The 22,429-nt window shown below is 43.7% G+C and overlaps 1 gene segment (V, D, J or C); it reads right to left on the bottom strand.

Moving 5' to 3' along the window:
• Positions 1 to 14,045: 14,045 nt before the first annotated feature.
• Positions 14,046 to 21,665, bottom strand: LOC134497171 (Ig heavy chain V region S43-like; the record flags this gene model as incomplete). The annotated part of the segment is given in 3 exon segments: positions 14,046 to 14,347; positions 21,171 to 21,536; positions 21,620 to 21,665. Coding segments are annotated over 3 exon segments (714 nt in total), but the record flags the coding sequence as incomplete, so codon positions are not given.
• Between the last annotated feature and the right edge of the window lie 764 nt (positions 21,666 to 22,429).

Here is a 22,429-nt window from a genome sequence, read left to right as displayed (position 1 = left end):
GGTGGCCATCCAGGTCCTGTCTGCAGACCTGCCACCGAAAGAGACTGCTCTACCCACACTGAGCCAAGCTTGACCTGTCCCTCCCTCATCCAAGGTTCCCTCTAGGCACACAGGACGGCAGCATTGATCATCTCTCAAAATCTGGTCTGTACTAGTTTTGAGTCTCTGTTGAGAGCAGAATAATTCTTATGGTCCCTGCTGTTGAGAAATTCTATAGAGCTGAGAAGTGTGAAACAGTGAGGCAAGAAGGCATTTCATCCTTAATCTGTATGGAGCAGAGAATTTTGCTCAGTAGAGATGACTACAAATCATGGATTCCTGGATAATGTAGTTAGAATGAACCCTCCATAAAAGTTTGTTTGAAACTGTAGGAGTTCTTCGAAAATTCCTTTTCCATGGCTTTCATTTTAAATATTTCCTTGGATGGGACCCTTTTAATTCAGGCAGATTTTGTGCGCCTCTTCCATATATCACCAAGGGGTTGCTCCAATACGGGCAAGAGAGAAGTCATGGAGAGGCTGAGCAATTTAGCCTGCTGGAGAAAAATGAGCAAAGGACCAGCACTCTTTTCATCGTAATTGTTTAGTATAATTTCTATTTTATCCTCATGGAAGCTGCTGGAGAAGTAGGCAAGTTCAAAGGGACAACCACAGGTATTATTTCAGTGATCGTCAGATACGGTATTGTGTGCAAGAGCTCCCAATACCAGGTACCATTACCAGTCTTTTCCAATTGTAGAGGCAGAGGTTCCCTTCGTCTTCAATTCAAGAAGAGAATATCTTGTCAGGCTTCCGATTTCCTCCAGCAATCCAGAGGTTTGGCCGGAGAGATGGAGGGACTCTCCAGGCCTCCTCACGTCCCCTCCAGACTCCACCAACCGGCCCTCTGACTGGACACCTACAAAGAAAGGTGTTTTGGTGAAATCTCCCGTGTACAAGCAGAACACATGGAAAGAACCAGAATAGGGAGGATACAATTACCTCTGAGGACTGCTAGGAAGGACACCAAGTTCAGTCACAGGATCATTTTTGCTCCCTCTAAGGAATGGGGGGAACTGATAAGAAAGGATTTGGGAAAGAGCAGAAACTTTGTGCTGGTGGGTGTAGCCTGAAAAGGAAGCCATGGGGCTCCTTTAAAGGCGAAATTGTGCCTTGATTTGCATGTCGCTGGGAATAAAAGAGCCTCTCAGGGCTTTGCCGTAAATATGTCTTTGCACACAACATTTCAAATAAACTTCCAGATTAAAAAAAAAAATCAAGACAGTCATGGATTATTATTATTGTTTTTTTTTTAATATTACTATTAAAAAATTCAGAGTAAGTAAAGCAAGGTTTGATAATACCGGTGCAGTTCCGGAAAGTGTTTATATATAAGAGGAGGAAAACATCCACTGAAAATTATTTAAATAGCCACGTGAGAGACCGAACATGAAAAGGATGGCACATCTGAGATCATCATGTTTGCTCCTCAGCGGTTCCCTCAGCCACGTTCTTTGACAAAACCCAAAACAACTAATGCAGACCAAGCCTTAAGGCACCATCATAAGCCACATTTGATTTGCACTTAGATGTCCAAGTCACAAAATCAGAATCAAATCACAGCCAAGGGAGAAATAGCTGGACATTGTGCGGTCTTTTTTTGTTTAGTACATTGGTTTTTAATTTGGCAGTTGTGTGGATTTTATATATTGATTTTTTGGATGGCAATTTTGTATGATGATTTTAAGAGCTGCTCGTTGCCCAGAGTTGTTTCCACAGGATGGGAAGCCATACAAACTGAAATAATAATTCTAATTATCTCATGCTACTTCTGTTAATTTTAATGCTACCATGTCCACTCTCTCTGTAACCAGAGAAATACGAATATCGTACTTATAGTCTCCAAAAATTCATTTTGCTCTACATTTAGCAAAGCACATCTGCTGTGGAAAGGAGTATTGTCGACATGGCTTCACGGTGAGGGTTGGTTATTTATTTATTTATTTCTCAAATTTCTCACCGACCATCTCCTCCGACCGGAGGGACTCTGGGCTGTTTCTAATACAGAACAATAAGTATACAATAGAATTCTAATAAATATACAATAAAATTCTAATAAAATCCCACTAAAAATAAAACTAAAATTACAACAATTTATTAACTACCCCACCTCGTGAAATCCAGATGGCTGTGATCTCCTTCAGTCATTATGTAGGAAGGGCCCTTCAAGGCACTAGCCAACCCCAAGTATGTTCATTCTCCTCCCTGCCCAAGCCTGGTGGCAGAGCCAGGTCTCCAACTTCCTCCGGAAGGCCAGGCGCGATGGGGCTAATCTCACCTCCGGGGGCAAGATGTTCCAAAGGGCGGGCGCTACTGCCCAGAAGGCCCACCTCCTGGACCCTGCTAGATGGAATTCTCTTGTCGATGGGGGCCGTAGCATGCCCTCTCTGCATGATCGGGTGGGACGGGCTGATGAAGTCGGGAAGAGGCGGTCCCTCAGCTAACCTGTTCTTGAGGGTATATACGTATATGTATATGTGTATTCATGAATATTTATAGGTCCTGGATTTTGTAGTGTTTAGAACTCCACCCTTTAATGTGGAAGACTGGGGTTCGAATCCCAGCTGGTACCTACCTTAGCAGGAGGGGTGCTTGGGCAGAGAGACCCTCAAGTTTCCACCGCCTACCTCAGAGTTGAGAGTGAAAGTAACTAAGAGAGGGTGGCTCGGGCGTTGCCCAGATTGACCAGGTCCTCATCAGAGGTTGGGGAAGCAGGACAGTCCGACAATAAGTTCTACTGGGAGAAACCATAGATGGGTGAGACCAGAGAATCTGGAGTGGATGGAATGCCACTACAGCAGAGGAGCTAATGAGAGGGGATATATGAAAGGGCTGAGTGAACGTCCTTCGTGATGGGATTCCTGGAAGCTTGGTATGCAAGACAGACATCCATAGGCACCTAGAGATGAAGGTCATTTGCACACCATTTAAGAGAGGCAAGAAAAAAGCTAGAAAGGAAGAAACAGAGCAGAATACCTCCAGCCAGCAATCAACACCCAAATAAGCAGGGATTACCACCAAGATTAACACCAGACAAGCTTTCAAGCAGGAAAGGATCCCCTAATCAATCAAGGAACTGGCAACTCAGAAGAACAACCAGGCAGCAAACTGTTCCATCAAGGAACTACCCGGGGGGAAACTGCACCCCACCAACACTGACAGGGCAACCTACTGTGTCTCAGAAAAGAGCGAGCCCCACTCCCTTCGAGCACTGAAGGTGTTGCCTAGTCAGGTAAGGAAATGCCTGCAAGGAAACAGCCAAGTTCAGGGAAGACGAAGGACTCCACAGTTCAGCCCTGAGCTACCGATATTCTCTTCCACTGGTACTCATCAACCCTCGCTGGAGATTGTTCTCAAGCACTCCATGCTGCCCTGCTGAGTTGGCTTTTGGAATTGGCCCTGGAGATGGTGAAGTGTCCCTTCCCTTTGTCGAAGGAGCAGGTTCCTCTCTCCCCCACAGCCCATTCCAGCCCCTTTTTATGACACTGTCGGACCTAGTGAATGTCATTTTTTGAATAAAAAAAGGAATGACCTGCACGAAAGAACTTTGAGAAGGTTTGGTAAGCTAGAGACACTCAATGTGGACTTAACTGCGGAACAAGTATGCAGATTAGGAGTTCAGACTAACGAACCTAAATGCATCATCCAGGTCTCAAAGCTGAAATCCCAGAAAACATATTGGAAACCTTTGCAGAGCCCCTTATTAATTGGGGGTTTAGCTCAGCAGTTGCATCGATTTCACACATTGGGCGTGTTTTTGACTGTAACAGGGACCTGGGGTGTAACTCCAAAACATCTGGAACACTGCTTGAAGACCATCGGCCTTGACAAAATCACCACCAGTCAATTGCAAAAAGCAGCTTTCCTTGGAACAGCTTCCATCCTACAACAATATCTTTAATATTATTAAAATAAAGCATCTGCCCATCCCAGGTCCTTCGGAATGAGTTGATAAGAGGCCAAGATTGCCACCCATTCTAAATATCTGGCTGACCATGAGAAGAACCTTAACAATAGTCTGATTATGACCTATTTATCCCCGATGGCAATCTAACCAAATGATATAACTAGAGTCAAAGTAGTGTGGGCTGGGGAATCACACTAATGGGCTCATCGCACCTCCAGATTAAGTAGAAATGAAAGTAGATTGAATAAAAATGAAGGACCTGCATGAAAGAACTTTGAGAAGTTCTTGCCACGCAGAGACGATCAAAGAGTATTGAACTGTGGAACAAGAAAACAGATTAGGAGTTCTGACTAACGAATCTAAATGCATCATCCAGTACATGCCATAACTGCCGAAGGGAAAACCAGAAGCTTGCCTGGAGAGATGCCGGGACTCTCCAGGCCTTCTAACATTCCCTCCAGACTCTAGCAGTGGCATCTCAGATGGGACAGCTGGAGAAAAAGGAGATTTTGTGAGCTCTCCAGCAAAGAGGGAGAAGGGGAAGAGAGTTACATAGTCCTCCTGTGCTGGAAAAAAGTACACTTTAGAAAGGGATCCTAAGATGTGCATTGCCAGCACTTGCTCTCTGAGGTTAAAACCCTCTTCCACTAATTGAACTCACAGATGCATGCACCTAACCTCATGATATGGCTACCAATAATCCTCTAGAGAGAAGCAAGGCTCAAAAGAGTATTTCCCAAATTGAGGCTGAGTTGGCGGATATACAGGATTGCAACAGGAGAAATAAATGAAGGATTAAAGGTATGTCAGAGAAAACTTGACACCCAGTGTGACTCCTTCTCTCATCATTAAAAGAAAGGACAAGCTGCATTGTTTGCAGTGGCTTCAAGGCCGGTCCAAAAGCAGATGTGGACATATAGGGCTGCTAATGTCAGAGGGAGAGAGAGAGATGTCCTAAAAAGAGCAGGCCATGGAAATAGGTTGAGTGACAGGTATTCTGATGAACAGTTCTGCATACAGGGATCTAATTAATCGAGGGGAGTAGCTGTTCTTCCCAACGCTGGCTTATATTGCAGGGGTCAAAGAGGCTAAGTAATAGGAAAGGGGGATACATGTTTCCAGAAGGGAAACTGCATCCCCCAGGAGAGGTAAGAAAAGGAAATGGACAAACTCCATGAGTAAGTCTGTGAACTGTGCCTGGGAAGGGTTTTGGCAGCCATTTGACTGAAAGGCCAAAAAAGCAGTTTCTGGAATGACAGCAGGAAGCAGAACCCTGAAGTTTGAAAGAAATTAATATGGGGTTCTGAAGAATTGTGTGTGCTGAAATGAGAGGGGGGTTCAGGAAAGAGTGGACTGAGGAAACATCAGCCTGGATGGAGTCCGAAATTGAGGTGAGGGACTGATTATATGGACATAAAGAGAAGAGGCTGGTTCTTCCAGAAATAAGGAATTAAGGGTGAACTGCAAAATGAAGGCATGAAGGAAGAAACCTAATTAATGACGCTGTATTTTTGTTTTCAGAGACGTTTGCAGAGCTGTTGGGTGAAATGAGCAGTTTTGATTGGCTTCCGATTCGCTTCTTCTCACTGTGTTAGCTGGGCAGTAATAGACTGCCATGTCCTTTGGTTTGAGGTGGTTCATTTGCAGGTACGGCTGGTTCTTGGCATTGTCCCTGGCGACGGTGAAGCATCCCTTCACTTCATCTAGTAGAACTTTCCACTGGGATCAGTATAAATGAATGCCACTCATTCCAGCCCTTTTCCAGGAGCCTGTCTCACCCAGCCCATGTGGCAGCTGCTGAAGGTGAAGCCAGCGGCCTGGCAGGAGAGACAAAGGGACGCTCCAGGTCTCCTTACGCCCCCTCCAGACTCCACCAACTGGACCTGAGATTGGACACCTAAAAAGAAAGATAGCTTAATAAGGCCTCCTGCAGGTAAACACAAAACAAGGAGGAAAAACCCCTCTGTCTGGAGGGGAAAATAATACCTCTGAGGATTGCTAATAACCACATGAGGTTTAGCCAGGGTGTCATTTTTGCTTGCTCTAAAGATTGGAGGATTCCTACTGATGGGAAAACATTCAGACAAGCACTCAAACTTCCTGTTCTTGGGTGTAGCAGGAGAGCAGGATGATAAGGCTGCTTTGAACAGGAAGCTGTCACTGAACTTACATAGCCCTCAGGATAAAAGAGCAAAGGGCTGCTTTGAAATTCTAGAGCTCCTTCAACTGATATTTCAGACATGGTCTTCGAATGCTGAACAAGGCCCAACACCAGTCAAGGCAGATTTTTTTCTTCTTCTTTAGGAAATATATGAAGCAGCAGGTTAATCTTATAGGAAGTAAAACCATGTCTTGCCACATTAGATATCATACAACATCTGGACCCTCCTAAATCATCTGGACCCTTGGACTTCGCTTCACTGCTTACACGGCCTTGGCCAACTGTTTGGTTCCTTCACGAGTTCCTCAGGAAAGTTTGCGACTGCCTCCCTCGTATATTGTGTTGAGTGGCCTGGGACAGGACACACGGGGCCATCTCCATGAGCCTTCGCCACCCACCACGAGAATCATCAGCCTCAGAACTGGAGGAATTCCTGGTTTCAGTGACCTGCCCCTCCCACCATGGGCAATGGGATGCTGTGGGATGGCGCTGCCCCTGGTGGCAGGATGAGCAGAAGCAGGCCCGGCTCTCCAGGGAGATGCTTGTCTTGCCAAGAGGAAGCGGGTCTGGGATGGCCGGGCTCTGCTCCAGGAAATCGAAGCAGGCCTAGTGGGAAGAAGACAATAGAATAGGAAGGACAAGAGACCTCTTCCAGAAAATTAGAAACATTGGAGGCAAATTCCAGGCAAAAATGGGCATGATCAAAAACAAAGATGGCAAGGACCTAACAGAAGAAGAAGAGATCAAGAAAAGGTGGCAAGAATATACAGAAGACCTGTATAGGAAGGATAACAATATCGGGGATAGCTTTGATGGTGTGGTCAGTGAGCTAGAGCCAGACATCCTGAAGAGTGAGGTTGAGTGGGCCTTAAAAAGAATTGCTAATAACAAGGCAGCAGGAGACGACGACATCCCAGCTGAACTGTTCAAAATCTTGCAAGATGATGCTGTCAAGGTAATGTATGCTATATGCCAGCAAATTTGGAAAACACAAGAATGGCCATCAGACTGGAAAAAATCAACTTATATCCCCATACCAAAAAAGGGAAACACGAAAGAATGTTCAAACTATCGAACAGTGGCACTCATTTCACATGCCAGTAAGGTAATGCTCAAGATCCTGCAAGGGAGACTTCAGCAATTCATGGAGCGAGAATTGCCAGATGCACAATCTGGGTTTAGAAAAGGCAGAGGAACTAGAGACCAAATTGCCAATATCCGCTGGATAATGGAAAAAGCCAGGGGGTTTCAGAAGAACATCTATTTCTGTTTTATTGACTATTCTAAAGCCTTTGACTGTGTGGACCATAACAAATTGTGGAAAGTACTTAGCGGTATGGGGATACCAAGTCATCTTGTATGCCTCCTGAAGAATCTGTATAACGACCAAATAGCAACAGTAAGAACAGACCACGGAACAACGGACTGGTTTAAGATTGGGAAAGGAGTACGGCAGGGCTGTATACTCTCACCCTACCTATTCAACTTGTACGCAGAACACATCATGCGACAAGCTGGCCTTGAGGAATCCAAGGCTGGAGTTAAAATCTCTGGAAGAAACATTAACAATCTCAGATATGCAGATGATACCACTTTGATGGCTGAAAGTGAAGAGGAACTGAGGAGCCTTATGATGAAGGTGAAAGAAGGAAGTGCAAAAGCTGGCTTGCAGCTAAACCTCAAAAAAACCAAGAGTATGGCAACCCGCTTGATTGATAACTGGCAAATAGAGGGAGAAAATGTAGAAGCAGTGAAAGACTTTGTATTCCTAGGTGCAAAGATTACTGCAGATGCTGACTGCAGTCAGGAAATCAGAAGACGCTTAATCCTTGGGAGAAGAGCAATGACAAATCTCGATAAAATAGTTAAGAGCAGAGACATCACACTGACAACAAAGGCCCGCATAGTTAAAGCAATGGTGTTCTCCGTAGTAACATATGGCTGCGAGAGCTGGACCATAAGGAAGGCTGAGCGAAGGAAGATCGATGCTTTTGAACTGTGGTGTTGGAGGAAAATTCTGAGAGTGCCTTGGACTGCAAGAAGATCAAACCAGTCCATCCTCCAGGAAATAAAGCCAGACTGCTCACTTGAGGGAATGATATTAAAGGCAAAACTGAAATACTTTGGCCACATAATGAGAAGACAGGACACCCTGCAGAAGATGGTGATGCTAGGGAGAGTGGAAGGCAAAAGGAAGAGGGGCTGACCAAGGGCAAGATGGATAGATGATATTCTAGAGGTGACGGACTCGTCCCTGGGGGAGCTGGGGGTGTTGACGACCTACAGGAAGCTCTGGCGTGGGCTGGTCCATGAAGTCACGAAGAGTCGGAAGCGACTAAACAAATAAACAACAACACAAAAAACCCAATCAACTTCTCTTTCCTCTTAAATGCCCACCACTGGCCTGTCTGGATGCAAGACATGCTTCAGACCATCCAGGGACTCCTGGCTCTGCCCAATCCCTTCCATGCTCCCTTTTGCAGAGGCCTGTAAGGAGGGATGCTCTCCTCTCCCCCCACCCCGCTTCAGCCTTCTCTTTCCCTCAAAGAACACACAGGGGCTGCAGGGCCCGTGTCCTGCTCACCCACTTAAACGTACCCTGCGAAAACTCTCCTCTTTCATCCATGAAATTCACGGATCAAATGTGTGGATGGAGGCAGCTCTGGACAACGGGGGTTTCTGTTTGGCTCCAGGCTGAGCTCCTCTCCTCTAGTCCTGTTTAACGGAAAATGCTATTAGCAGGCAAGCAAGGTTTTGAACTTGGTCCTGGCCTCCCTCTTCCAGCTCTGTCACTGCCTTTTTTGTGCTTGTGGGTTCTTTTCAGGAGAAGAACGTTTTGTGATTTTTTTTGGGGGGGGGGTATAGTCTTTAACAAATTCAGTGTACCAGTTCAAATTGTGGCTCATGGATGAACTTGCAGAGCAGCTCTGAGCAATGGGAGGTTTTTGCCAGGCTTCAGACTCACTTCCTCTCACTATGTCTCCCACACAGTAATAGACAGCCGAGTCCTCTGGCTTCAGGCTGTTCATTTGCAGATAGATTTGGCTTTTGGAGTTGTCCCTGGAGATGGTGAAGCATCCCTTCACTTTGTCCGAGTAGTAAATGCTAACTGAATTGGAGGTCATCCATGCCACCCATTCCAGCCCTTTTCCAGGGGCCTGTCTCACCCAGCCCATGGCATAACTGCTGAAGCTGAATCCGGAGCCTTGGCAGGAGAGACGGAGGGACTCTCCAGGCCTTCTCACGTCCCCTTCGGACTCCACCAACTGGCCCTCTGACTCGGCACCTACAAACAAAAGGTGTTTTGGTGAAATCTCCTGTATACAAGTATTAAGATGGAAAGGACCTGAATACGATAGAAACAATTACCTCTGAGGACTGCTAGTAAGGACACAAAGTTCAGCTACAGGATCATTTTTGCTCCCTCTAATGATTGGAGAGGAATTGACAGGTGAGGATTTGGGAAACTGCACAAACTTTCTGTTGGTGGGTGTAGCCTGAAAAGAGAAACCATGGGGATACTTTAAAGAGGAAATTGTGGCCTGATTTACATATCACTCATCATAAAAGAGCCCCTCGGGACTTTGAGGTATAGATTTATTTCAACACACCTTTCACATACAGGACATAGGAGAAAGGGCAGTTTAGACTGGAATAATTAAAGCAAATCTGACAGAACCTCCTCAATTCAACTAAGGGTTTTAAGGTGACAGGAAGAAATCATGCCCTGAAATTTCCTTAAATAGCCACGTTAGAGCGTCGACATGGAAAGGATGGGACATTGGAGTTCAGGATGTATGGTACACTGTGGTTCCCTTGACCACGTTCTTTGGAAGAAACCCAAATTAAGTGAATGCAGACCAAGCCATAAGACCCAGTTTGTAAGCCAGAGTTGAATTTTACATAAACATCGAAGTCTGAAAGATGGAATTAAAATAAATAAATAAATAAATAAATCTATTTGAAGGTTTTTTTACTCGGGAACTCTATGGATTACATACTGTATATTGGGGGGGGAGGGGCCCATTCCCATTTTGTATGGGCTTTTTATGGGTTATTAGCTGCCCAGAGTTGATTCATACAAAGACTAATAAAGACACCTCTCCCACATTTACTCCGTAGACTGAGAAACAGAAATAAATGACTTCTCATTTTCCAAACAATTCAGTTTGTTCTATATTTAGCAAAACACATCTGTTCTCAACTTGGAGGTGGCTTCATGGTGAGGAATGTAATCTCCTGGGATGTTAAATTTCTCTGAATTGCCTTCAGTGATCTCTTAGGAAAATGAGAGTAAATGTAATGATGCCTCCGAAGTGAGACAAGGCCTGTAGACCTTTCCTTTGTTCCCCTCCCCCATCCCCTCCCCACACATATGCAAAGCTCTTCAGTGTCGCAACTCTGCCCCCTGGTGTAAAACCTGAGGAGGGGAGGAATCTCCATAACTTTCCCAGGTGATTCTTGCATTAAGAAGTGGTGATTTTTTTCATTTCTCAGAAGAAATGAAAGAGCTCCAGGGAACTTAAGCCGGCCTAGGGAGTAAGCCAAAGCTGCCCTTTTGTTATATGATAGGAAATTCCTTTTGATGGGTTATTCTATGAGTTACTGTATTTTCTTGAGGTTGTGTATTCTTATTTTTTCTCCTAAATATCATGAATCATATAAAAACGAGTTGGGAAGGACCATCTCGGTCATCTAGTACAAAGCATCCCTGAAAGGTGGGAAGCAGACCCTCTCTGCAGACCTCCAACCAAAAGAGGCTCTTCTAGCCAGATTAAAGCAGGTCCCCCTTGTTCTTCCCTCACCCTCATTTTAGTCTAGGCAGACCGGGTTGGAAGGGCTTATCATTGGTCAAAATCTGCTCTGTACCAATTCTGTAATTTCTCTGATAGGATAATAATTCTTAGCACCTCTTGTCCTTCTTATACCATTCAATTGCAAATGATTTTTCTAAATATGTGACTTAGGGGAAAACATAATTTTATCCTCTTTTTAGTTTTCTTTATTTCTTCAAAATTTATTCCATTTTTCCTAGATAAATTCCATGTGTAGATACAATGGACCATTTTTGGCAGTAACTGATTATGGAGTCCTCCAGAAAAAAAAGAGGCACTCACTGCATTGACCTTCCTCTTTTCCTTGAAGGTATATTCCATTGAGGAGAGGAGAGGAGAGGAGAGGAGAATTGTCCCTTAATTGACAAATGTCCTTGGATAAAGAGTCACTCTCTCCATTCACAAGACAGATTTTTTTGAAACTTTTTGAAATTATGGGCAAGTTCTTTCAGGAAAGCCTATAATGTCAGGACATGAGAAAAAAAACAAGTAATGGTTTATGCCTCATTTACGTTCTTGACACTAAGATTGGCAAGCACCCAACAACACTGATTTAATGGCTTCTTAAGAGACAGAATGGGATGGCCTAGGTGATTTCAGAAGAAAAAGGATGGGAGATTTTTCTATAAATATGGAGTGCCAATAAAACTAGACTTTTTATTTTTATTCATTTATATTTCAGCTTTCATCATCACCAAATCTCACTTGAACAGCATCTCTGCGCATTTTACGATAAAAGTTCATGTGATGTAGACTAAGCCATTGAGAATGATATGCATAGCACAATCGTTGAAGGTCCATATGTCACAAAACCAAGAAATGTGTTTATAACCAACCTTTTGCCAAATGGCTGAGAAAGATCATCAATCACTTTGCCTTCTCCCAATTGGACTGCAAGAAATGCAGGAAAACTAAGGGACAATCTTCTATCATCCCTGAATTTATATATGATTTTGAATAAAGGAGATACACTATCCATTCACATAATATGGATTTTTTTTAAAGAATTTTGAGATTTGGGGCAAGTCCTTATAGGAGTCAAGACAGGAGTGTTGACTTATTCATACCTGGGATAAAGAGCAGGGCTACATTTGATCAAATAGAAATCTAGCATTGCCATGTGGAAGTTGAGGGACTGATTTTCCTTCATCACAGATCGAAAACTACAAGGTGAGACCATAGGAGTTATTTCAATATTTATTTTCCATTTAATTTAATTAATTATTTAAAAAATGGCAGGAAGCATTCCTAGAAGGCCTTCCATCGTGATGCGATATAAAGTTTGCAGGACATTCCCACAGTCACAGTTGGAATGATTGACCAGCCCCCATTTGTGTTTCCGGTATTGGCGCCTGCCATGAGGAGTATGAATCCGGTTAAGCCCTGTACAGTTTTTCCTTGGGAGATCAAAGTCATAGGGGCAGGAAAGGGGGATACATTTTTCCAGAAGGGAAACTGCATCCACCAGGAGAGGTAAGAAAAGTAAATGGACGTACTCCACTGGTAAGTCTTTTAACTGTACCTGGGAAGGGTTTTGGCAGCCATTTGATTGAAAGGCCAAAAAAGCAGTTTCTAGAATGATAGCTGGAAGCAGAATCCTAAGGTTTGAAAGAAATTAAAATGGGGATATGATAAACTGTGTGGGGGGAAATGAGAGGGGGGTTCAGAAATGACTGGACTGAGGAAACATCAGCCTGGATGGAATCAGAAATCGAGGTGAGGGACTGATTAATGGCAGAAAAGAAAAGAGTCTGGTTCATCCAGAAAGAATGATTTAAGGCTGAACTGCAAATTGAAGACACGAAGGAAGAATCCTAATTAATGAAGCTAAATTGTTATTGCCAAAGAAATTTGGAGAACAGCCCTGAGGAACAGGCAGTTTTTGCCAGGCTTCAGACTCACTTCCTCTCACTGTGTCCCTCGCACCGTAATAGACTGCCGAGTCCTCCAGCTTCAGGCTGTTCATCTGCAGATACAGCTGGCTTTTGGAGTTGTCCCTGGAGATAGTGAACCGCCCCTTGACTTTATCCGAATAATAAATTGGAGATGAGGATCTACCAATCACTGCCACCCATTCCAGCCCTTTTCCAGGGGCCTGTCTCACCCAGCTCATCCAATAGCTGCTGAAGGGGAAGCCAGAGACTTGGCAGGAGAGGCGGAGGGACGCTCCAGGCCTTCACAGGTCCCCTCCAGACTCCACCAACTGTTCCTCAGACTGAACATCTAAAAAGAAAGATAGCTTTATAAGGCCTCCTGCAGGTAAACACAAAACAAGGAGGAAAAACCCCTCTCTCTGGAGGGGAAAATAATACCTCTGAGCACTGCTAATAACAACATGAGGTTTACCAGAGTGTCATTTCTGCTTGCTCTAAAGATTGGAGGATTCCTACTGATGGGAAAACATTCAGACAAGCACTCAAAGTTCGAGTTCATGAGTGTAGCAGGAGAGCAGGATGATATGGCTGCTTTGAACAGGAAGCTGTCACTGAATTTATATAGCCCTCAGGATAAAAGAGCCACATGCTGCTTTGTTCTTGGAGAGTTTCTTCAAGTGACATTTTAGACATGGTCTTTGAATGCTGAACAAGTCCCAACACCAGTCAAGGCAGTTTTTTTTTTTTTAATCCTTAACAAATATATGAAGCAGCAGGTCTATCTTATGGGAGGTACAGTAAAACCATGTCTTAAAGGCCATGTGTCTCATTTGAGCAGGAAACTGCTCCTGAATTTGCATAGCCTTCTGGATCAAAATGCCGGTCTCTGCTCTGACGTTCTAGATTCTCATGAAGTTTTATAGCGCGGATGAGGTTTGGATTATGAACAGGTTCTGACTTCCTTTCCTCACAGCAAATACGATTGGCAGCTTAACAAAGGTCCTGCATTTGTTCCCAGCTTCTCTCTTCCACCTCTGTGTTTTCATGTGCTTTTTTTTTTTTCTTTTCCAGGGAGAATATTTTTCTGCTTTTTTTTTTTTTTTTGGTATGATTCTTCACAACTGCAGTGTACCAATTCAAAGTGTGGTTCATGAATGAACTTGCAGAGCTGCTCTGAGAAATAGCAGGTTTTTGCCCGGCTTCAGACTCACTTCCTCTCACTGTGTCCCTCGCACAGTAATAGACTGCCGAGTCCTCCGGCTTCAGGCTGTTCATTTGCAGATAGAGTTGGCTTTTGGAGTTGTCCCTGGAGGTGGTGAAGCGTCCCTTCACTTTGTCCAAGTAGGAAATGGTACCTGAAGTGTAGCTTATGTAAGCCACCCATTCCAGTCCTTTTCCAGGTGCCTGTCTCACCCAGTCCATGTCAGAGCTGCCGAAGTCGAATCCAGAGGCTTGGCAGGAGAGATGGAGGGACTCTCCAGGCCTCCTCACATCCCCACCGGACTCCACCAACTGGCCCTCAGACTGGGCACCTACAAAGAAAGGTATTTGGGTGAAATCTCCTGTATAAAAGAATTAAGCTGAAAAGGACCGGAATATGATAGAAACAATTACCTCTGAGGACTGCTAGGAAGGACACCAAGTTCAGCCACAGGATCATTTTTGCTCCCTCTAATAATTGGAGGGGAATTGACAGGTGAGGGTTTTGGAGACTGCAGAAACTTTGTGCTGATGGGTGTAGCCTGAAAAGAGAAACCCTGGGGCTCCTTTAAAGGGGAAATTGTGGTCTGATTTACATATTGCTCAACATAAAAGAGCCCCTCAGGGCATTGAGGTAAAGATGTCTTTCAACACACCTTTCACATACAGGACATAGAAGAAAGGGCAGCTTTACACTGGAATAAGCTTCTGACAGAAGCTCCTCATTTTAAGTAAGGGTGTAAAGGTAACAGGAAGAAATCATGCCCTGAAATTTCCATAAACAGCCAAGTTAGAGCTGGACATGGAAAGTATGGCACATCGGAGTTCAGAATGGTTGCTCCACCGTTGTTCCCTTGACCACGTTCTTTGGAAGACACCCAAAATAAGTGAATGCAGACCAAGCCATAAGGCCCAATTTGTAAGCCACTTTTGAATTTTGCATACACAGTGAAGTCTGAAAGTTGGGATTAAAAAAAGTAAATATATCTGAAGCCTGTAGGGTGTTCCTGATTAGTTTGGTTTTTTACTCGGCAACTCTATGGATTACATACTGTATATTGGGGTGGTGGGGGTGGTGGTGGTTCCCATTTTGTATGGTCTTTTTATGGGTTATTAGCTGCCCAGAGATCATTCATACGAATACTAATAAAAATATTTCTACACTTAGTCCGTGGACTGAGAAACACGAATAAATGACTTTTCATTTTCCAAACCATTCAGTTTGTTCTATATTTAGGAAAGCACATCCGTTCTCAACTCGAATGTGGCTTCATGGTGAGAAATGTAATATCTTGGGATGTTAAATTTCTTTGAATTGCCTTCAGTGGTCTCTCAGGAAAATGAGAGTAAAAGTAATGATGCCTCCGAAGTGAGACAAGGCCTGTAGACCCTTCCTTTGTTCTCCTCCCCCACCCCACACATATGCAAAGCTCTTCAGTGTGGCAACTGCCCCCTGGTGGAAAACCTGAGGAGGGCAGGCATCTACTTAACTTTCCAAGCAGATTCTTGCATTAAGAAATGGTAATTAGGGCTCCGAAGAAATGAAAGAGCTCCAGGGAACGTAAACTGGTTTAGGGAGAAATCCAAAGCTGCTCTTTTGTTATATAATAGGAAATTCCTTTTGATGGGTTATTCTATGAGATACTGTATTTTCTGGAGATTGTGTATACTTATTTTTTCTCCTAAATATCATGAAATCATGTAAAAACGAGTAGGGAAGGACCATCTCGGTCGTCTAGTACAAACCTTCTCTAACTGGTGGGGAGCCAGACCCTCTCTGCAGACCTCCAACCAGAAGAGGCTGTTCCAGCCAGATTGAAGCAGGTCCACCTCGGTCTTCCCTCGCCGTCGTTTTACTCCAGGCATACCGAGTTGGAAGGGCTTATCATTGGTCAAAATCTGCTCTGTACCAGTTCTGTATTCCCTCTGATAGGAGAATAATTCTTCTTCCCTCTTGTGCTTCTTCTACCATTCATTTGCAAGAGATTTTGCTAAATATGAGACTTAGAGGAAAACATAATTTTATCCTGTTTATATTTTTATTTATTTCTTCAAACTGTATTCCACTTTTTTTACAAAAATTCCATCTCTACATTCACAGGACCACTTTTGGCCATTTCCTATCCTTAAATTAAAGCAGAAGCTGTCACGGAATATACAGTCCTCAGGATAAAAGAGGCACTCAGTGCATTGACCATCCACCTTTCCTTGAAGGTATATTTCACACAAGAGAGAGGGGAGAGGAGAGGAGAGGAGAGGAGAGGAGAGGAGAGGAGAGGAGAGGAGAGGAGAGGAGAGGAGAGGAGAGGAGAATTGTCCCTTAATTTACAAATGTCTTTGGATAAAGTGTCACTCTCTCCATTCACATGGCAGATTTCTTTGAAACTCTTTTGAAATTATGGGCAAGTTCTCTCAGGAAAGCCTATAATGTCAGGACATGAGAAATAAAACACGTGATGGTTTATGTATCATTTAAGTTCTTGACACTAAGATTGGCAAGCACCCAACAAGAATTATTTAATGGCTTCTTAAGAGTCAGAAAGGGATGGCCTAGGTGATTTCAAAAGTAAAAGGATGGGAGATTTTTCTATAAATATGGAGTGCCAATAAAACTAGACTTTTTATTTTTATTCATTTATATTTCAGTTTTCATCATCACCCATCTCACTTGAAGAGCATCTCTGGACATTTTGCCAGAAAAGATCATGTGATGTAGAATAAACTACTGATAATGATAAGCATAGCACAATCGTTGATGGTCCGCACGTCGCAAAGCCAAGAAATTTGTTTATAACCAACCTTTTCCCAAATGGCTGAGAAAGATCATCATTCACTTTGCCTTCTCCCAGTTGGAATGCAAGAAATGCATGAAAACTGAAGTACAATCTTCTATCATCCCTGAATGTATATATAATTTTGGATAAAGGAGATACACTCTCTATTCACATAATGTGGATTTTTTTTTAAAGAATTTTGAGATTTTGGGCAAGTCCTTATAGGAGTCAAGACAGGAGTGTTGACTTATTTGTACCTGGGATAAAGAGCAGGGCTACATTTGATCAAATAGAAATCTAAAATTGCCATGTGGAAGTTGAGGGGCTTATTTTCCTTCATCCCAGATCGAAAACTACAGGGTGAAACCATAGGAATTATTTCAATATTTATTTTCCATTTAATTTCCCTGTTGAGCAAAGAGGCTGAGCAATTACAATCTTCCCCCCACACGGATGGTAGTGGAGGGGATGGCAGGTCGAGGCATCCCTGGGTGGGGAGGGGGTGGCCGCAGGACCTGCCAGGCAGCTACCAAAGGCAGGAAGAGAGTCCAAACTCAACGGACCCAGGAGGATTCTGGGAGAGGATCTCTGCAATTCCCAAAGTTCGGTTTCTTGGCTCTTCCCGGCGGTGGGGAGGGAGTATCAGGATTAAGGGAATTGAATATCTATTAATATAGAAGGGAAGACAAATGAGCATCATATAGAAAAGAATTTAACTGAGGAGTTTGTTGTTGTTTATTCGTTTAGTCGCTTCCGACTCTTCGTGACTTCATGGACCAGCCCACGCCAGAGCTTCCTGTCAGTCGTCAACACCCCCAGCTCCCCCAGGGACGAGTCCGTCACCTCTAGAATATCATCCATCCACCTTGCCTTTGGTCGGCCCCTCTTCCTTTTGCCTTCCACTCTCCCTAGCATCAGCATCTTCTCCAGGGTGTCCTGTCTTCTCATTATGTGGCCAAAGTATTTCAGTTTGGCCTTTAATATCATTCCCTCAAGTGAGCAGTCTGGCTTTATTTCCTGGAGGATGGACTGGTTGGATCTTCTTGCAGTCCAAGGCACTCTCAGAATTTTCCTCCAACACCACAGTTCAAAAGCATCGATCTTCCTTCGCTCAGCCTTCCTTATGGTCCAGCTCTCGCAGCCATATGTTACTACGGGGAACACCATTGCTTTAACTATGCGGACCTTTGTTGTCAGTGTGATGTCTCTGCTCTTAACTATTTTATCGAGATTTGTCATTGCTCTTCTTCCAAGGATTAAGCGTCTTCTGATTTCCTGACTGCAGTCAGCATCTGCAGCAATCTTCGCACATAGAAATACAAAGTCTTTCACTGCTTCTACATTTTCTCCCTTTATTTGCCAGTTATCAATCAAGCTGGTTGCCATAATCTTGGTTTTTTTGAGGTTTAGCTGCAAACCAGCTTTTGCACTTTCTTCTTTCACCTTCATCATAAGGCTCCTCAGTTCCTCTTCGCTTTCAGCCACTGAGGAGAGATGGCGGTATTCAGAGAATCTAATGGGATTGAACTGAAATATTCATCAAGGAAGAAATGTAGGTAATGAGTCCGTATTTGTACCTCTCAAGAAATGTTAATGTTTTTGTAAATATATATATAAAAGCTTCCTAGTACATTCTCTTGCCCTAATATTTCCTTCCCCCTGTCATGGATTCTTTTTAAACTATTCCCAATTTGATTGCCTCAGGCTCAAAAGATCCCCCCAAAGCAGCAGAACATATGACAACTGGAGTTTTTAACTTAATTCATTTCATTCATTCATTTCCTGTCATGCTTTTATTATTTTTTTTATTATTATTAATAACTCAAGGCATAGCAAATACTTCCTTTCTCTGTGTCTCCTGCAAAGTAATAGATTGCTGTGTCCTCTGGCTTCAGGCTGCTCATTTGCAGATACAGCTGGCTGCGGGAATCGTCCCTGGAAATGGTGAAATGCCCCTTCACTTTGTCCAAGAAGTAGGTTTCTCCATCATAATCTACCATTGCAACCCATTCCAGCCCTTTTCCCGGGGTCGTCTCAGCCAGTGCATGTTGGAGCTGCTGTAGTCAAAGCCGGAGGCTTGGCAGGAGAGACGGACGGATTCTCCAGGTCTTCTCAGGTTCTCTCCATACTCCAGCACCTGGACCTCGGACTGAACTCCTAAAAAAAACAGTTGTTTCAATAAGCTCTCCTGTATACAAGAATTAAAATGGAAAGAAACTTTAAATAGAGGGGAGAATTACCTCTGAGGACTGCTAGGAAGGACACCGAGTTCAGCAAGAGGAATATTTTTCCTCCCTTGAATGAATGGAGGGAAATTGACAGAAAGGATTCAGGAAAGGGCACCAACCTTGTGTTGGTGGGTGTAGTCAGAAAAGGGAAACCATGGGGCTCCTTTAAAGGGAAAAGGGGTCCAAATTTCCATATAACTTGGGATAAAAGAGCCCCTCAGTGCATTGATGTCATAGATTTCCTTGAACACATCTGACACTGGTGATTTTCAAGATAACTTTCCAGTCCTATGAAAAGTGAACACAAGGGATTTATTTATTTATTTTTGTTTTTATTTTGCTGTGAGGAGATAGGAGAATGGGCAGGTTTACCTAAGATTAATTAAAACAAGGTCCTGCAAAATTTCACCACTTCTGAAATGTGATTCAAGGTAACAGAGAATGAACATGCATTAAGAATTTTTGAAAGAGAAATGAACAGATCCACAAATTGGAGTTCATGAAAAGTTTTACATTTCGCCTTAATGACGTCCCTTTGAAAAAACCCAAAAGGACTGAACGCCGACCAAGCCACGAGGCAAAATTAGGACGTCAGAGTTTAATCAGAGAAATCGGAGGAAGAGAAGAAGCAGATCGAGCCAATGGGGTGTTCTTTCTTTAATAGATCACTTGCAACCTTCCCCGCCGGCTTCCCCATTGACTTTCTGGGGATCCGAGAAGATTGCAGATGGCGATCACGTGATTGCAGCCCCCTAGCAACAATATGTAAATGCGAGCTGGTTGCCGAGGGCCCAAAATGTGGGCACATGATCATGGGGGGGGGGACGTTGCTGCAGCATTTCACGATGGCCAGAAGTGCTTTACTGGCATCAAGCACCCTTTCCAAGGCCGTCATTGCTTTGAATGGTCATTAAGTAGCCAGTTGTTAAGTGAGGACTTCCTGTATATTAATGTGGAGGGAACAAGAAAAGAGCAACAAGTAGAAAAGAACTAAACTGGGGAGCGGTGGCGATATTGAGAACCAAAGGGGACTGAACTGCAAAATATCTCAAGGAACAATTATCGGTAATGAATCCATATTTCTACCTTAGCTTAGAATTTATCTTTTTCAAAACGGCCCAGTTTATTCCACTGCCCTGAGATTTCCTTCATGTCCCCTTCCGAAGTTCTAACCATTGTTGGAAGGAAATCTCACCTGCTGAAAGTTTATTTTCCAAGCTGCTTGGAGGTGGAAACACTTAGGAATTTCCTGCCAGCTCTTTATATGGACAAGCTTTGCGACTGTGATGTGAAAGTCTTTCCGCCCTCTAGCAATGTCCGTGCAAGCGCACTTGGCTGGTGGATGGAAAGGCGGTGCTCTCTAGGAATTCTAGGAAGGAGCAATTCCCCGGCATTCAGAGGGGGGGCGCTCTGTGGTGGGGCCCCTGCTGGGTTGGGGTTCCCTTTGCTTGGGGCAGTTTGGCTTCTGACCGAGCTGGGACCTCTTCATGTTTGGCGCTGCTAGATCGGAAGGTGAACTTTCTGGAGAAGAAATCTTTTGTGGAGATCTCTTCGGCCTGGGAAGAATGATCACCTGAATGGGTCCTTTTATTTGAAAGATTGCTGGCCAAGTCTGAAAGGGATCTTTTGTCAGAACAGCTGGGTGCTTCCTGTTCCATTTTCACCTTTTTCCTTGCTTGAGGAGGGAAATCTGCATGGCGGGAATAGCAGTATTTGGGGAAGAAAGTAAGGAGGAAGAGAGAGATCTTGACTCCTTCTGACCCCGCATTACCCACCGCGTCTTCCAAGATCAGCTGTGGGCTCTCACTTCATTCTGTGGAGATTTATTTGCTGCTTTTCATTCCAACTACACAAACTCAACCTTCTGTGACTGAATCAACATGGAGAGTACTTCTGAGGAAGGGAAAGTTTTTGCCAGGCTTCAGACTCACTTCCTCCCACTGTGTATCCCTAATTAAATTTTAACTTTTTAAAGAACTATCCTGCTTATTCTCCTGCCCTGAGATTTCCTTTGTCTCCCCTACCAAAGCGCTAATCAGATTCCACACTGCTTATTCCAAAATCAGCTCTGAGCTTCCACAAGCTATCAGGGAGATTTATCAGTTGCTTCTCAGTGTGAAGAAACATATTCAACCTTCTGTGACTGAATCAACTTGGGGAGCTGCTCAGAGGAAGAGAGAGTTTTTGCCAGGCTTCAGATTCACTTCCTCTCACTGTGTGTCTTGCACAGTAATAGACTGCCGAGTCCTCTGGCTTCAGGCTGTTCATTTGCAGATAGACTTGGCTTTTGGAGTTGTCCCTGGAGATGGTGAAGCGTCCCTTGACTTTATCTGAGTAGTAAGTGGCAGATGTATCGATCCTTGCAACCCATTCCAGGCCTTTCCCTGGAGCTTGTCTCACCCAGTGCATAGTATAGCTGCTGAAGGTGAATCCGGAGGCTTGGCAGGAGAGAGGGAGGGACTCTCCAGGCCTTCTCACATCCCCACCGGACTCCACCAACTGGACCTCAGACTGGGCACCTACAAAGAAAGGTGTTTTGGTGAAATCTCCTGTATACAAGAACAGCAAATTGAAGCAAATCCTATAGAGAGGTCAGAATTACCTCTGAGGACTACTACTAAGGACACCAGGTTTAGCCACAGGATCATTTTTGCTCCTGATAATGAACAAAGGGGAAATACAGGACAGGATTCAGGAAAGTGCACAAACTTTGTGTTGCTGGGTGTAGCCTGAAAGGGGAAACCGCCGTGGGTCTCTTTTAAAGAGGAAATTGTGTGTCAATTTGCATATCACTTGGGATAAAAGAGCCCATCAAGGCATTGACCTACAGATTTCTTTGCATACTCCTCACACTGGTGATTATATAGATTGAGAAGCAGCTGTTTGTGTCCATCATGGCAAGTGGGAAAAGAGACCTGATTTTGTCTCATCACACTTTGTCGCTTTACTAAGCCTCTTTTGTTAATAAGGTAAGAAAAAAATATCCAGGTCAATCTCTTGGTTTCTCATTTGTGTTTCCTTTTTAAGTATTAAAACCTCGGCCAATTTCTTTTGTAGATCCAGTGTAACATCCTTTTCTAAATTGTTCTCTTGGCCTGTCAGTTGTAAAACCAGTTTTGATACCACCTTTATCTTGTCAGATAAAATTTGTTCTACATCTTTCGTTTCTTCAATAACATCTTTTGCACATAGTCTATAGAAGCAGACATTATTACTGACATTGTTGAGAGAATGGCTACTATTTTCTGATTCTGTTCTTCAAAAGTCTCCTTCATCTTTCCTCTACCTAAAATCTTTAGTCCCCTCTAGTGGCCAGGTGTTGAAATCATGAAATTCTTTATCTGTGTTCTGTCTTGTAAAAACCAAAACAGGATCTATTTGCCATGAGAAGCTATTTGTATTTTATAATTCA

The sequence above is a fragment of the Candoia aspera genome, chromosome 4, assembly GCF_035149785.1.
Source record: "Candoia aspera isolate rCanAsp1 chromosome 4, rCanAsp1.hap2, whole genome shotgun sequence".
Taxonomy (NCBI): domain Eukaryota; kingdom Metazoa; phylum Chordata; class Lepidosauria; order Squamata; family Boidae; genus Candoia; species Candoia aspera.
The sequence above is the reverse complement of the archived record's forward strand: the minus strand, read 5'-3'. Positions and strand labels throughout refer to the sequence as shown.